We start from the raw sequence: 13,165 nt of genomic DNA, 5'->3' as shown, positions 1-13,165 counted from the left end.
CCCACCCGCAGCCCGAGTCTCCCCTCTGCACGTTCCGCCCGTGTGCCGGGACCCGCGCGCTGGGACCCGGGGCCGGACCCTCGGCCTCGGGACCAGCGGGGGCGTGGAGCGGGGACAGCACCAGAGGCCGAGCCAGGCCCACGGACTTTGGGCCCAACGCCCTTCTCAGTCTCTCTGAGCAGCCCGCCGGGTCGGGGCCGCACTCCGCCCTTGCTAGAGCACCCCCCACCCGCCAGCGCCCACCCACCCCTCAGCCAGAGCGGCGCCCACTCCAGAGCCTCCCTTCCCAGGCTGGTGCGCCCTCTGCAGGCCTGGGAGGGGAGACACATCAGGCACAGACGTGGACACAGAGCCACAGCTCTCTCTCACACACACACACGCGGATGACGGGCACACCACTCACGCTGAGCCCCACGGACACAGCTCCTGATACGCACATTCATCCATTCAACAAACATTTATTAAGCATCTAATCGAGATCCTCTCCACAATCATTTACTCCCCGGTACTCCCACTCCTACCATGGCCTTGGTTGACTTCCCTGGCCTCGCTGCTGCCTTACCTGACTCAATGGCTAAAGTGCCCTCCACCCAAGATCTCCGACCCCTGGGGCATGTATTTGGTCAGACTAGGGAGCATGAAGGCTGAGCGGGCTCTTGGGAGAGTGTGGTGCCAAGATGAGCTGAACTGCCCTGAGCTGGGAGATTTGTCCAAAGCTCACGCTGAACCAGGAACCCCACGAAGGCCACGTGGCTGAGAAGAGGGTGAACTATGTAAAGCAGGTAGCACACTGAGGGCTCTATGGGTGTGGTCAGAAACTGTTTCAAACCCACCTCCCTGGTCTCCACCACCCCACCACTGAATCATTTAAACCAACGGCTGGGGAGTTGGTGCCTTAAACCTTCCACCAATAGGGCCTATGCCCTCCCGCTTTTTGCCATGATAGAAGGTACCATCAGAACACCTGACGGCTGTCACCTTCCCTGATTCCTCTTCTTCTCCCTGATCTGTCAGTGTTAGGGAGCTCCAGGCCTTGGAACTTGACCCCTTCTATCTACACTCACTCCCTTGATGACCTCATTGTCTTATGGTTTTAAATACCATCCATATGCTCCCAAATTTTTATCTTCAGCTAGAATCTCTCCCCTGAACTCTAGACTCATACTACCAACTACCTACTTAACATCTCCACTTATATGTCCAAAATGCAGCTTCATCTTAAAAAGTCAAAACAAGGCTCCTGGAGGGAGAGATAAATTAGGAGTTTGGGATTAAAATATACATGCTACTATATATAAAATAGATAACTAACAAGAACCTGTATAGCACAGGGAACTATACTCAGTATCTTGTAATAACCTATAATGGAAAAGAATCTAAAAAAGACCAGCGGGACCAGCGGTCCCCTGTATATATACAACTGAATCACTTTGCTGTATGCCTGAGACTAACACAGCATTCTAAATCAACTATATTTCAATAAAAATTTTAAAAAAACAAGGCTCCTGACCTTCTCACAAACCCACTCCTCTACAGTCGTCCACATCTTGGTAAATATAACTCCAACAATCACATTGCTCAAGCCAAAAACATTGAAGTATTTTCTCTGTCTCTCTTTCTCTTCTTTCTCTCATATCCTATGCTGAAACCCTCAGCAGAGCCCACTGGCTCTACATTCAAAATATTTCCAGAATCTGACCACTTCTCACCAACTCTCAGCAACCTCATGTCCTCCCTGGATTATTGCAATTGCCTCCAAGCTGGTCTCCAGGCTTCCATTTTTGCACCACTTTGGTCTATCTTCCATCCGACAGCCACAGGGAGCCTTTAACACATGCCAGATCATGTCACTGTTCAAAACCCTCCAAAGGTTCCCCAACTCATTCAGAGTAGAACATAAACCCTGCAATGGCCTACAAAGCCCTACACTATGTGGCCCATGTTGCTATCTGACTGTATCTCCTACCACTCTACTCTTTGCTACTTCCCTCCCATAACATTGGCCTCCTTTCTATTCCTCAAATACACTTTTGCCTCAAGACATTCATACTTGCTATTTTCTCGTCTAAAGCATCTTCCCCATATCTCCACATGGCTCTCTCCCTCACGTTCTTCAGATCAGCTCTCTGCTCAAATGTAATCAGACAACACTTCCATGACCACCCTCCCCAATACTCCCTATCCCTCTAGCCTTCTTTATTTTTCTTCATAGCACCTACTGCCATCTGACATACTATTTTTTTTTTCTTGTTTGCTTACTGCCTGTCTCCTTCATGAGAATAAAAACTCCAGGGATTTTCCTGGTGGTCCAGTGGGTAAGACTCCACACTCCCAAAGCAGGGGGCCTGGGCTCGATCCCTGGTCCAGGAACTAGATCCCGCGTGCATGCCTCAACTAAGAAGTCCAAATGCCGCAACTAAGAAGCCCACATGCCACAACTAAAAGATCCCGCATGCAGCAACGAAGATCCCACGTGCCACAACTAAGACCCAGAGCAGCCTAAATGAATAAATATTTAAAAAAAAAAAAAAAAAGGAACAAAAACTCCGCAAGAGCAGGAATGTCTTTCTGTTTCGTTTACTGCTGTGTCCCAGTGCCAAGAACAGTGTCTGGAACATAGGACGCCCTCAATAAATATTTATTGAATGAATGTGGTGTAAATCCCTTGTTTATTATTACTTCATTATTTCACCCTTTGCTGCTGATTCTCAGGATCTTTCCCAACAGGCATTCCAGGAAGACAGTATTGAAATTTATTTGAAACCTTTATGCCAGCTCTGCACTATACTCTTGTATCATATAAGATCTTGAGGGAAACAAATGGCATGACCCAAAAGTCTTAATAGAAAAGAATTTAGTGAAGGGTCAATTTACTGAGGTGAGGGCAGGGTTGTTGTGGGCAGCCACTGCACATGAATTTGTATAGCTCCAAACTTCAGGCCATCTCTCCTTCTGGACAAAGTGGACATTAAATGTACTGCCTGAAATTCTGCCCACTGAGAGGACTTCCCTTCACCACTGTCTTTCAGGGCCACTCCTGAATGTAAGCAACTGTCTACTTTTGGCTGATGCCAGCATACCTTAGAGACCCATCTGAAAATCAAGACCATACACTTCCTCTCTCTGTTAACTGTTTATAGAAAACTTCTCCATAAAGGCATAAGTATGATCAGAAGAAGCAGAAAACTATAAAAGTAGGAATCTGAGTCACCTGCCCACGCTTTTACTCATGCCTTCTGAAATTTCTAAGGCCTGGTCTCAAATGTACAATGTTCCTTTGACAGTGGAACTCTGGCCATGCACATCCAACTATATGACTTGCTATAGATAACACCCTAGGTTGCGTTGTCACTGGGTGATCTATAGTCTGAGTTTTAAACCAGGGCCCAGTGGCAAATCAGGACTGATTTTCAAAGAGTAAATAATCGTTAGCAGAAGAGGTATGTCCTTACTCCAACACCCTAAGGGTCTTTCCTGTAATGCTCCTTCTGGGGCTCCTGTCGCACCCTTATCTGCCACAGACAATCTGAAATTCCCTGGATTTACGAGTCATAAGGCCGAAGTAGCCAGGCAACTTTCCCCAGAGCCTAGACCTGATGCAGACCCCTTCCTTGCTCTGGGCCTCATTCAAATCTGTCAGCTTTATGCCATATCCAATAAATATTTTGCTGTACTACACCTAACTATGATGTATGTTGCCTCCAAAATCCAAACAGCTCTTTAAGCATTGTGCCTCTTCATGGTAAATGTGCAACATTCCCCAGATCACTGTTTTCAGCTTCTCCCTACCTCTAATAGCCTAGAAATTTTACCTATGTTACAGGATCCTGAATTTTTGGAAGATTTCTTTCTCTCCCTCTGACATACATAGGTCTTACTGAGGCATTTAGGGCGACTGCTATTCCTTGTGCGCCAGTAAACATAATGTCATCAGTTTAAAGGACTACTTTGATACTCTGTGAGATATCCAGATTATCTTATGATAATCAGAGCAGGAAAGCTGATAATATCCCTGAGGTAAAACAGTGAAGGTCTGCAAAGTAAAGGAGCTGTTACAGTGGAGGATTACTGGACTGAATGTCAATATTATGACATAGAAAAAAAATATATATATATATATGTGTCATCTTGGGCATGTTACTTAACTTCTTGTCTCATATGTAAAATGGGATAGTAGTAGTATTGTTGGGAAATTATGTGAGATAGTATATGTAATGTAGAGCACTTAGAATGGTATATGGTTCAACCAAAGACTATATATGTGTTTGCTTTCTTCATGGTATTTTATTGTGCATATGCAATATAATTAATTTAGCTAGTTTCCCATTGATCAATGTATAGCATTTTCAATTCCTCTGCTATTCCAATGTTGTTGTCAATATCCTTACATATCCATTACCATTGGCAAAAAAATAATAATAATAAAACAGTGAAGGTGTATTTCTGTCATTATAGTTGAAAACGAATGGATTTCAATGGTCCTTAAGTGACTGGTACAGAAAGAAGGCACGTGCTAGATTATTAGCTGTAATATGCTGTACCAAGGGCTGAAGCATCTTTAAGTCTTTGAAGGTGCTCTATTCTATGCACATTCTCTAGCAACAAAGCATTGCTTTAAGTTTACTATTGTAGGGGGGAACATGGTGGGGCAGGCACAGTTCAAAGGACTTCCACTTGGCCCTTCCTACCATAATTTTCCTCACTCCACGGTCAAGGAACCAGTGTGGAGACCTTGCTAATTACTAAGTATAGTTATTCCCAGTATACATTCTGAAACTAGAGAAATAACCACTGGATAGGTCTTACGGACTCACTGTGAGATGGACCTGAACCAAGATCCTTCTATCACCTGAACTCCATAAACCCTTACTCTGACTAGTGGACCACAATGAGGTTTTGGGTCCCCAAGACTAGGATTAACATGAGACAGTATCTAATAATCCCCCAAAGATCTGAATATTATCTGTTCACCAGTCATAGTCACCCTGGCAAACGGCTACAGATCTCTCTAGGGAAGGCTTAGAGAAGTGATTCTCGAATTTTAGCATACATCAAAATCACCAGAAAGGCTTGTTAAAATACAGATTGCTAGGCCACTCCCAGAGTCTCTGGTTCAATGGAGTTGAGGCAGAGCCCAAGAATTCGCATTTCTGCCAAGTTCCCAGGTGATGCTGATGCTGCTGGTCCAGGGACCACACTTTGAGAACAACTGACTAGAAGAAAGATCTATAGAGTCCACCTGTGAAAAGACTCAAGCCTTCCCACCCCCCACCATCCAATCAAGGGGCTCCAGGTCTGGGGAACTGATTTAAGTCAAAGGACTGGGTAAAAGACTGTAAATCCCCAATACAATTTGAATCAAGTTTCTCCCTACCAGGCCTAGACATTTTACACTTATATGGGTCAGTAAGTTGTCCATCTATTTCATTCCTAGGAACACTATGATCAATTAGCTACCACCACAGATCCTTACGGGCAAAGCACAATGATTACCACTTGTCCCTGCAGCTTATTTAGTAATTTCATTCATCTTATTGCTCAGAAGGTGAGCATCTAGACTCTACCACTCAAGATTCCATTATTCTCCTTGACATGAGATTGCCCAGTCCCAAGAGAACATCTCCCATCCTCATCTCCTGCCTACTAAAGATATCACTACAGGGCTTCCCTGGTGACGCAGTGGTTAAGAATCCGCCTGCCGGGCTTCCCTGCTGGCGCAGTGGTTGAGAATCTGCCTGCTAATTCAGGGGACACAGGTTCAAGCCCTGGTCTGGGAAGATCCCACATGCCGCGGAGCAACTAGGCCCGTGAGCCAAAACTACTGAGCCTGCGCGTCTGGAGCCTGTGCTCCGCAACAAGAGAGGCCACGATAGTGAGAGGCCCGCGCACCTCGATGAAGAGTGGCCCCCGCTTGCCGCAACTAGAGAAAGCCCTCGCACAGAAACGAAGACCCAACACAGCCATAAATAAATAAATAAATAAATAAATAAATAAATAAATAAATAAATAAATAAATAAATTTAAAGTAAGGTATTCAAAAAAAAGAATCCGCCTGCCAATGCAGGGGACACGGGTTTGAGCCCTGATCCGGGAAGATCCCACATGCCGCGGAGCAACTAAGTCCGTGCGCCACAACTACTGAGACTGCGCTCTAGAGCCCGCGAGCCACAACTACTGAAGCCCACGCGCCTAGAGCCCATGCTCCACAGCAAGAGAAGCCACTGCAACGAGAAGCTCCCACACCACAACGAAGAGCAGCCCCCGCTCGCCGCAACTAGAGAAAGCCCGCACGCAGCAATGAAGACCCAACACAGCCAAAAATAAATTTTAAAAAATAAATTTATTAAAAAAAAAAAAAAGAAACCACTACAGTGCTTTTCATAGTTAGTGTTCCCATCACCAGTGCTTTTCTTATGGCCTTGGAGAAGGAATTATCTTCCTGGGCCCTTCAGAGTTAGTGGTTGCACATAAGAGGGGCCTCCAACATTCCCACCTCTGTAACCTTTGCCCTCCTTCCTCCGTTTTGCTACTCAAGGTATATTCTGAGGGCCAGCAGCATCAACATCACTTAGAAGTTTGTTAGAAACACAACATCTTGGACTTCACCCAGACTTACTTAATCAGAATCTGCAGTTTAATAAGACCCCCCCAGTGAATCATATGTACCTCAAATTCTGAGGAAGACTGGTCTACAATATGCCAGTGAGGTTCTAGCACCCCAACCTCATTGATCATAGGCCACTGCTGAGTCCAGCTTCCAGTAACCAACTCAACAGATTATTAACACCATTCCCAGGTGCTCAGCTAATACAGTAATACCCAAATCCTGGATAAGGGCATACATATCAATAAATTTGTCCTCACTGGTCCCCGAGATTCTCCCAATACAGTTGACAAGTTCTTGCAACTCCTTCAGTGTACATGCTATTGTTCTTGGAGCATATCTTGTACATTCCAATCCAGGCTATGTTAGAATCAAACTCATTATGGGCCTGGAGGCTATGAAGGGTGGTGAGGGGGGGTCCTGAAGAGGACCCCTGCATGCCTTTTGCCAGGGAGTTATTAAAAACATTTTTTAATGGATGGGAAGGCTGGATCATTCATGGTTTGCAGGGGGAGGAGTGTTCTTCTGCCAGCAAGGAAGGTTTAAGGGAATTTAAAGGTCCAAAATTCTCAGCTTTGTTCATCTCTGCCTAAACGTCCCCATTCCAAGTCTCAGAGTCCTTCTCCTTCCCAAGAGTGCGCTTATTCTAGTATTAGGAATATGGTGGGGTTGTGCATTTACCTGGTGTTGCAACTCTACCACACATACAATCTGTTTTGGGGCTTGATCCATAGCCATATCTGTCATGTGGCTATGGATCACATAAATTAAAGATGACTTAAGAATTCCATAGTGAAGGGGGATAAATTAGGAGGAGAGGGATAAATTAGGAGCTTGGGATTAACAGAAACACACTACTATGTATAGAATAAATAAACAACAAGGACCTACTGTAGAGCACAGGGAACTATATTCAATAGCTTGTAATAAGCTATAATGGAAAAGAATCTGAAAAAGAATAGATATATAGATATATATGTAACTGAATCACTTTGCTGTACACCAGAAACTAACACAACATTGTAAATCAACTGTACTTCAATTAAAAAAAAATTCCATAGAAGTTGTCTGAATCTCTACCCATAACTTGAATTAGAATTTCATGTTCTTAAACTTTTCTTTTTCTTATGTAATTGTGCCAGCACAATCAGAAACAGGCAGCCCACCCAACAATGTATGTAATGACCATTTGAAATCACCATTTGCGGCCATAGCAATTAAGTACCTGAGGCATTTTATCTCCTAATGTCTTTCCCTCCATCAGCATCCCACACTGCACCTCACTTAGTGATAGTCTTAAGTGATGGTGTTGCTTCTTCATGTTCTGGATCACTCGTGTCCTCTTTCCCCATGCAAGGAGGTTTGTGCACTCAGCAAACATATGAGCAACCCAATCCCAGGATCCCATTTTGGAAATCTATTTCCTGGGATGTCTTCTGGTACCATTTACTGTATCAGTCAGGATCCTGGCAGGAAACAGATGGCACACTCAAAAAAAGTCTAACCAGAAAGATTTTAATAAAGGGGCTATTTAAGAGGTGGGGGTCAAGATTAAGGAACCAACATGGAAGAGTGAGGCACTCAGGGTTCAGCAATAGTGGGAAACCATTACCATACCAAGGCCTGAAGGGGCCAGAGGAAGGAACAGTGTTTCGGGAGCCTCAGAGATAAACCCACGGAGAGGAGGCAGCCCAAAAGAATCTAACTGTAGTGGTTCTCAAACTTCAGCATGTATCAGAGTCATCAAGGGTGTGTTAAAATATGGATTGCTCCAGTAGGTCTGGAGTAGGACCTGAGAATTTGCATTTCTAACAAGCTCCCAGGTGATGCTGATGCTGCTGTCCGAAGACCACTCTTTTTTTTAAATTTATTTATTATTATTATTTTTTTTTTTTTGGCTGCGTTGGGTCTTCGTTACTGCGCACGGGCTTTTCTCTAGTTGCAGTGTGCAGGGGCTACTCTTCGTTGCAGTGCATGGGCTTCTCATTGAGGTGGCTTTTCTTTGTTGCGGAGCATGGGCTCTAGGTGCGCGGGCTTCAGTAGTTGTGGCATGTGGGCTCAGTAGTTGTGGCTCGTGGGCTCTAGAGCACAGGCTCAGTAGTTGTGGCGCACAGCCTCAGTTGCTCCACAGCATGTGGGATCTTGCCGGACCAGGGCTCGAACCCATGTCCCCTGCATTGGCAGGCGGATTCTTAACCACTGCACCACTAGGGAAGCCCCCGAAGACCACCCTTTAAGAACAACTGCCACAGAGTAAATTATTCACTATCAGAACTATAGCAAGATGAAGGATTTGGAGAATTAATACCCCAACCTCTCTCTCCTACCACTGATCTCCGGCTGCTGCCTCCCATGGGCCAAGCCCAAACAGAAGCTAAAGGATAAGGGATCCTGAGTAATACTGTCTGTAGAGGTCACCCTTCTAGAGAACAGAGCAGGGCAGAGAAGAGTGGAGAATGGAGGGGGGTGGGGCAACAGAGAATAATCAGAACCACCATAAAGAGAAGGATCCATGGAAAGATGGAGAGATAGATGCATTGACAGACATCTGAATAAAAGGATAGAATAATAATAATGGTTAATATTGAGTGTTTATTGTGTACCAGCCTCTAAACTAAGGGTTTTGCTCAAATTACCTCATTTAATCCTAAGAATTAAAAGCTATTACCATTCCTGTTTTACAGATAAGGACACTAAGACACAGAAACTAGATACTTTGCACATGGTCACACAGCTAGCAAGTAATGTAATCTAAATCCCAACCTAGGCATGCTATGTGTAGAGCCTCACTCCCCTGTGCTGTTCTGTGATCAATGGCAGACAGGCAGTGTGGGATGGTAGGAAAGAGTGTAAATCTTAAAGATGCCTGGGTTCAAGACACTTATTTGCTTTGTGACCTTGTGCTCTGAGCCTCATTCCTTATGTGTTAAAAGAGATAATAATATGATAATAAAAACTACTTCCTAGGGCTTCCCTGGTGGCGCAGTGGTTAAGAATCTGCCTGCCAGTGCAGGGGACAAGGGTTTGAGCCCTGGTCTGGGAAGATCCCACATGCCGCGGAGCAACTAAGCCCGTGCGCCACAATTACTGAACCTGCGCTCTAGAGCCCGCGAGCCACAAGTACTGAAGCCCGTGCACCTATGCTCCGCAACAAGAGAAGGCACCACAATGAGAAGCCCGCGTGCAGCAACAAAGACCCAACACAGCCATAAATAAATAAATAAATAAATTCATTTTAAAAAAACTACTTCCTAGTTTTTTGGGGAAAGTTAAGCAAGGTAACAGTGGTCAAGTCCTTGGTATGAAGTCTAGCACCTAGTAAACAATCAGAAATACTATTACTACTATTATTATTAATGGATGGAAAGAAAAATAAGTCAGAAACTTATGAGTGAAACACTCTCCCATCCAAAAGAGGGTTCAGGGCTTGGGTAGGGATGGGTGAATGGGTGTCCCACATATTAATTTCTCTTCTGAGGACTTCTCTTCTGATCTATCTCTGGTTTTTCTCATAGGGATGGGAAATCACTTGTTCCCTCCCCCATCTATCTATTCCTTGAAATTTGTGGGATTTGTGTGAGGGGGCTGGCCAGCCCCCTCGCCTTAGAAATCCCCTCTTGGTTCCCAGGATCCAGAGGAAGGGAAAGATGAAGGGAGTTATGCCAGGCCAGGCTCCCTCCAGCTGTTCTGTTGACCCAGGTGTTGGGCAGATGAAAATGGTAACTTGAGAAAGGGACAGTGCTGCTGAGTCAGGAGGTTGAATCCCAGAGGCCTGAGATGTGGGAAGAGGTGGTGGGCCTCCTTCCAAGGAACATTCCTTCTCAACTCTGCATGTCCCAAGGGAGAGACTGGTTCCCAGACAATGGATGGGCAGGCACTGTAATGACCTGGGGAGGCTACCCCAGGCTCCACGGTTGTTCTGAGGGCACCAGGGCGCCTTCTTCATCACCACCAGCACCAGAGAGAAGAACCACAGAGAAGAGAGTGAGGATAAGGGATAAACCTAGGGAAGGGCACGCAGCTCCTCACTCTGGCCCCTCCATCCTAACCATCACCTCTAGGGGCCAGCCCTGTGGCTGATGACACAAATGCCACCAGGGAGGTGACAGTGTAGACTCTCTCTCTGGAGCTGACAGCACAAGGTCCCCTTCTCGTGGCCAGACTGCAGGCTGCTTAGGTTCTTAGAGCTGAAGCCAAGGAAAGCAGAAGAAAAGAGGGAGGGCAGGGTCAGTTTCCGTCAGAAAGAGGGGGGCAGAGGGGAATCCACGGAACGGACTTGGAGGGGAATTTCTGAGCAGAGAAAGTGAAAGTTCCGGGCCATAAATGGGTGGCAGTGGCAGCTTCCTCCAGCTTCATCCACTCTCACGTTCCCAGACCCCTTCACACCCCGCACTTCCCAGCACCCTCACCCACTCCCAGCCAGGCCTCGGCTTCACACAGACTCTGCCCAGATTCACTCACGCTCACAGCTTGCTGGCAGTCAGTCTCCGCTCATCCTCCATGGCATCCCATGCAGCTGCACTACTAGCGCTCAGCCTGCTGATTCTCTGGACCTCCCCTGGTAAGGCTGAGGGGAGGCTTCGGGTGGGGGGCAAGTAGCAGGGGTGTCTAGGGCTCAGACTGCTTGATGCTGGACGTGAGGGACTCTGTGAGTTAGGATTGCATGTGTCAGTGAACCTGGGTTGCGCCCCGTGTGTGTGCCTGGGAGTGGCGGTGTACCTGGGCCCCTGAATTCCAATGTGTATCTGTCTCTTGGTGTATCCAGGGCCTATGACTACCCCCCTCTCTTCAGGCTCTATTTCCTGCTGCCTCAGTTTCCCAGGCGGGAGAGAACAGTATATACTTTCTTAAGGTGGAGAGAATGGGAGACACTGGTCTAAGAAGGGTCAAAAAATTTAACAACTCCTAAGTTCTACTAATGCCATCCTCCTGTTACCCACCCCACCCCGTTCCCTACCCCACATCCTTCCCCCCACTGACAGTGTAACCAGTGTGAACTCTTCATTTGTGGGGAAGTTGAAAGGACTTGGGAGAGAAGTTGGGGTGATCAGGGCAGCAGGAAGGCATTTGTGGGGCTCAGACAGCGGTCGTTTGCCGAACTGCTTAGAAGTGCTTCAATATATTTAGCAAATATCAATCAGGTCTAGCTGCCGCCACACACAGACAGGTATCCTTAATACCAGTGAGGGCTGTGGCCTCCGCTCCTCAGTGTCCCTGTGTCCTGACACTAATCCCACCCCAGCTCTGGGAGATGCCAACGACGCTGAAGACTGCTGCCTGTCTGTGGCCCAGCGCCCCATCCCTGGATTCCTGGTGCGAGCCTATCGCTACCTGCTCATCAACAATGGCTGCAGGGTGCCTGCCGTTGTGTGAGTTGCGGGACGAGCCTGACTAACCTCACCTCCCCCATCAGCCCCTGGGGAAACCCACCCCCACCTTCTTATCTCTCTTCTCCTTGCCAAGCCCAACCTCTGCAAGGAAGCCCCTGAAACAGGTTCCCGGGTGTGGTCCCCAGCCGCTGCCCCTCACACCAGAGCCTGCGGGGAAGCTGAGTTCCAGGGCTCTATTTTCTCTGACCTCTGACCTCTGTCTCCAGGTTCACCACGCTGAGAGGTCACCAGCTCTGTGCACCCCCAGACCAGCCCTGGGTGGGCCGCATCATCCGGAGACTGCAGAAGAACTCAGCCAAGGCAAGCCTGGCCCTCCCCAGCCCCGCCTCCTCCCTCCAAGCCCCTGCCCAAGACCCCAGCCCATGACCTTGCCTCTCCTTCCTCCCCCAGGGAAAGCGCTACAGCAGGTAGCCCATGATAGCCCCAGAGGGAGCCCTGTGTCTGAGGGAAAGAATGTGAATCACTGAAGCCCTGGGGAACCAAGGACCAGAAGGGAGGACCAGGCCTCCTGCTCCCCTGCACCAGACCTGACCCAGCTGGGGCGGGGCAGGAGTGTGACTGTGTGAGTGTGAGTGTGAGTGTGGATGAGTGTGGTGGAAGCACAACTTCTCCATGCCCAGACCGCAATGTTTCCAATAAAGCCCAGCTGGTACCCACGAATCTGTCTGTCTGCTGTCTGTTTGCTGTCTGTCCAGGAGGACTGGGACAGGAAGGGGGAGGTGGAATGGCCGGGTTAGTTTCCACCCTGCAGCCCGAGCAACGTCCTCATCGACCTCCACCTAATACGCTGTGTTCTCAGGATCAGCTCCCATGATCAGGGCCCCACCTCATGCCTCCTCACAGCCTTAACACACTCCACGGCTCAGCAACACTAAACCTGTGCCCGTCCCCTGAATGACCCGAACTCTCTCAGGCCTCTGAGTTTTTGCCCTCCAGGACAGGTGCTCAAGCATCCAGGTGTCTCAGGGATCTGGTGTCACTGGGGGCGGGGAAGGGAGTTCTTGGGAACCAGCTCTCATGGCTGGGGGAGGGCCAGGAGGCCCAACTCTGTTGCCTGGGGGGAAAGAATCCATCCACCCAAGCCATTCCCTCTGTCTGGAACACTCTTCTCTCTCTTCTGCCTGCCTGGCTTCCCATCTGGGTCTGGATGATTCCTCCTCCAGGAAGCCTT

General features: G+C 47.7%; 1 protein-coding gene across 2 annotated transcripts; it reads left to right on the top strand.

Annotated features, from left to right (window-relative positions):
• The first annotated feature begins 10,908 nt into the window (after positions 1-10,908).
• CCL19 (C-C motif chemokine ligand 19) lies at positions 10,909-12,629 on the top strand. 2 transcript variants are annotated; one of them, XM_061199284.1, is made up of 4 exons: positions 10,909-11,165; positions 11,847-11,973; positions 12,201-12,294; positions 12,385-12,629. In XM_061199284.1, the coding sequence occupies exons 1-4, from the start codon at positions 10,928-10,930 to the stop codon at positions 12,403-12,405; spliced, it is 480 nt and encodes a 159-aa protein (XP_061055267.1). In that variant the 5' UTR covers positions 10,909-10,927; the 3' UTR covers positions 12,406-12,629. The 2 variants fall into 2 exon arrangements, with proteins under 2 accessions (XP_061055267.1, XP_061055266.1); XM_061199283.1 differs by lacking the exon at positions 12,385-12,629 and having other exon boundaries at positions 12,201-12,360.
• Positions 12,630-13,165: the final 536 nt, after the last annotated feature.

This window comes from Eubalaena glacialis, chromosome 9 (genome assembly GCF_028564815.1).
Source record: "Eubalaena glacialis isolate mEubGla1 chromosome 9, mEubGla1.1.hap2.+ XY, whole genome shotgun sequence".
Lineage (NCBI taxonomy): Eukaryota > Metazoa > Chordata > Mammalia > Artiodactyla > Balaenidae > Eubalaena > Eubalaena glacialis.
This window is presented reverse-complemented; position numbering and strand designations above follow the sequence as displayed.

Excerpts from the sequence above, each read along its gene's own strand:
- CCL19 (XM_061199283.1), top strand. The coding sequence starts at position 10,928 with ATGGGTGGCAGTGGCAGCTTCCTCCAGCTTCATCCACTCTCACGTTCC. Across the intron at positions 11,166-11,846 it reads GATTCTCTGGACCTCCCCTG|CTCTGGGAGATGCCAACGAC; the intron begins GTAAGGCTGAGG and ends ATCCCACCCCAG. Across the intron at positions 11,974-12,200 it reads TGCAGGGTGCCTGCCGTTGT|GTTCACCACGCTGAGAGGTC; the intron begins GTGAGTTGCGGG and ends CTCTGTCTCCAG.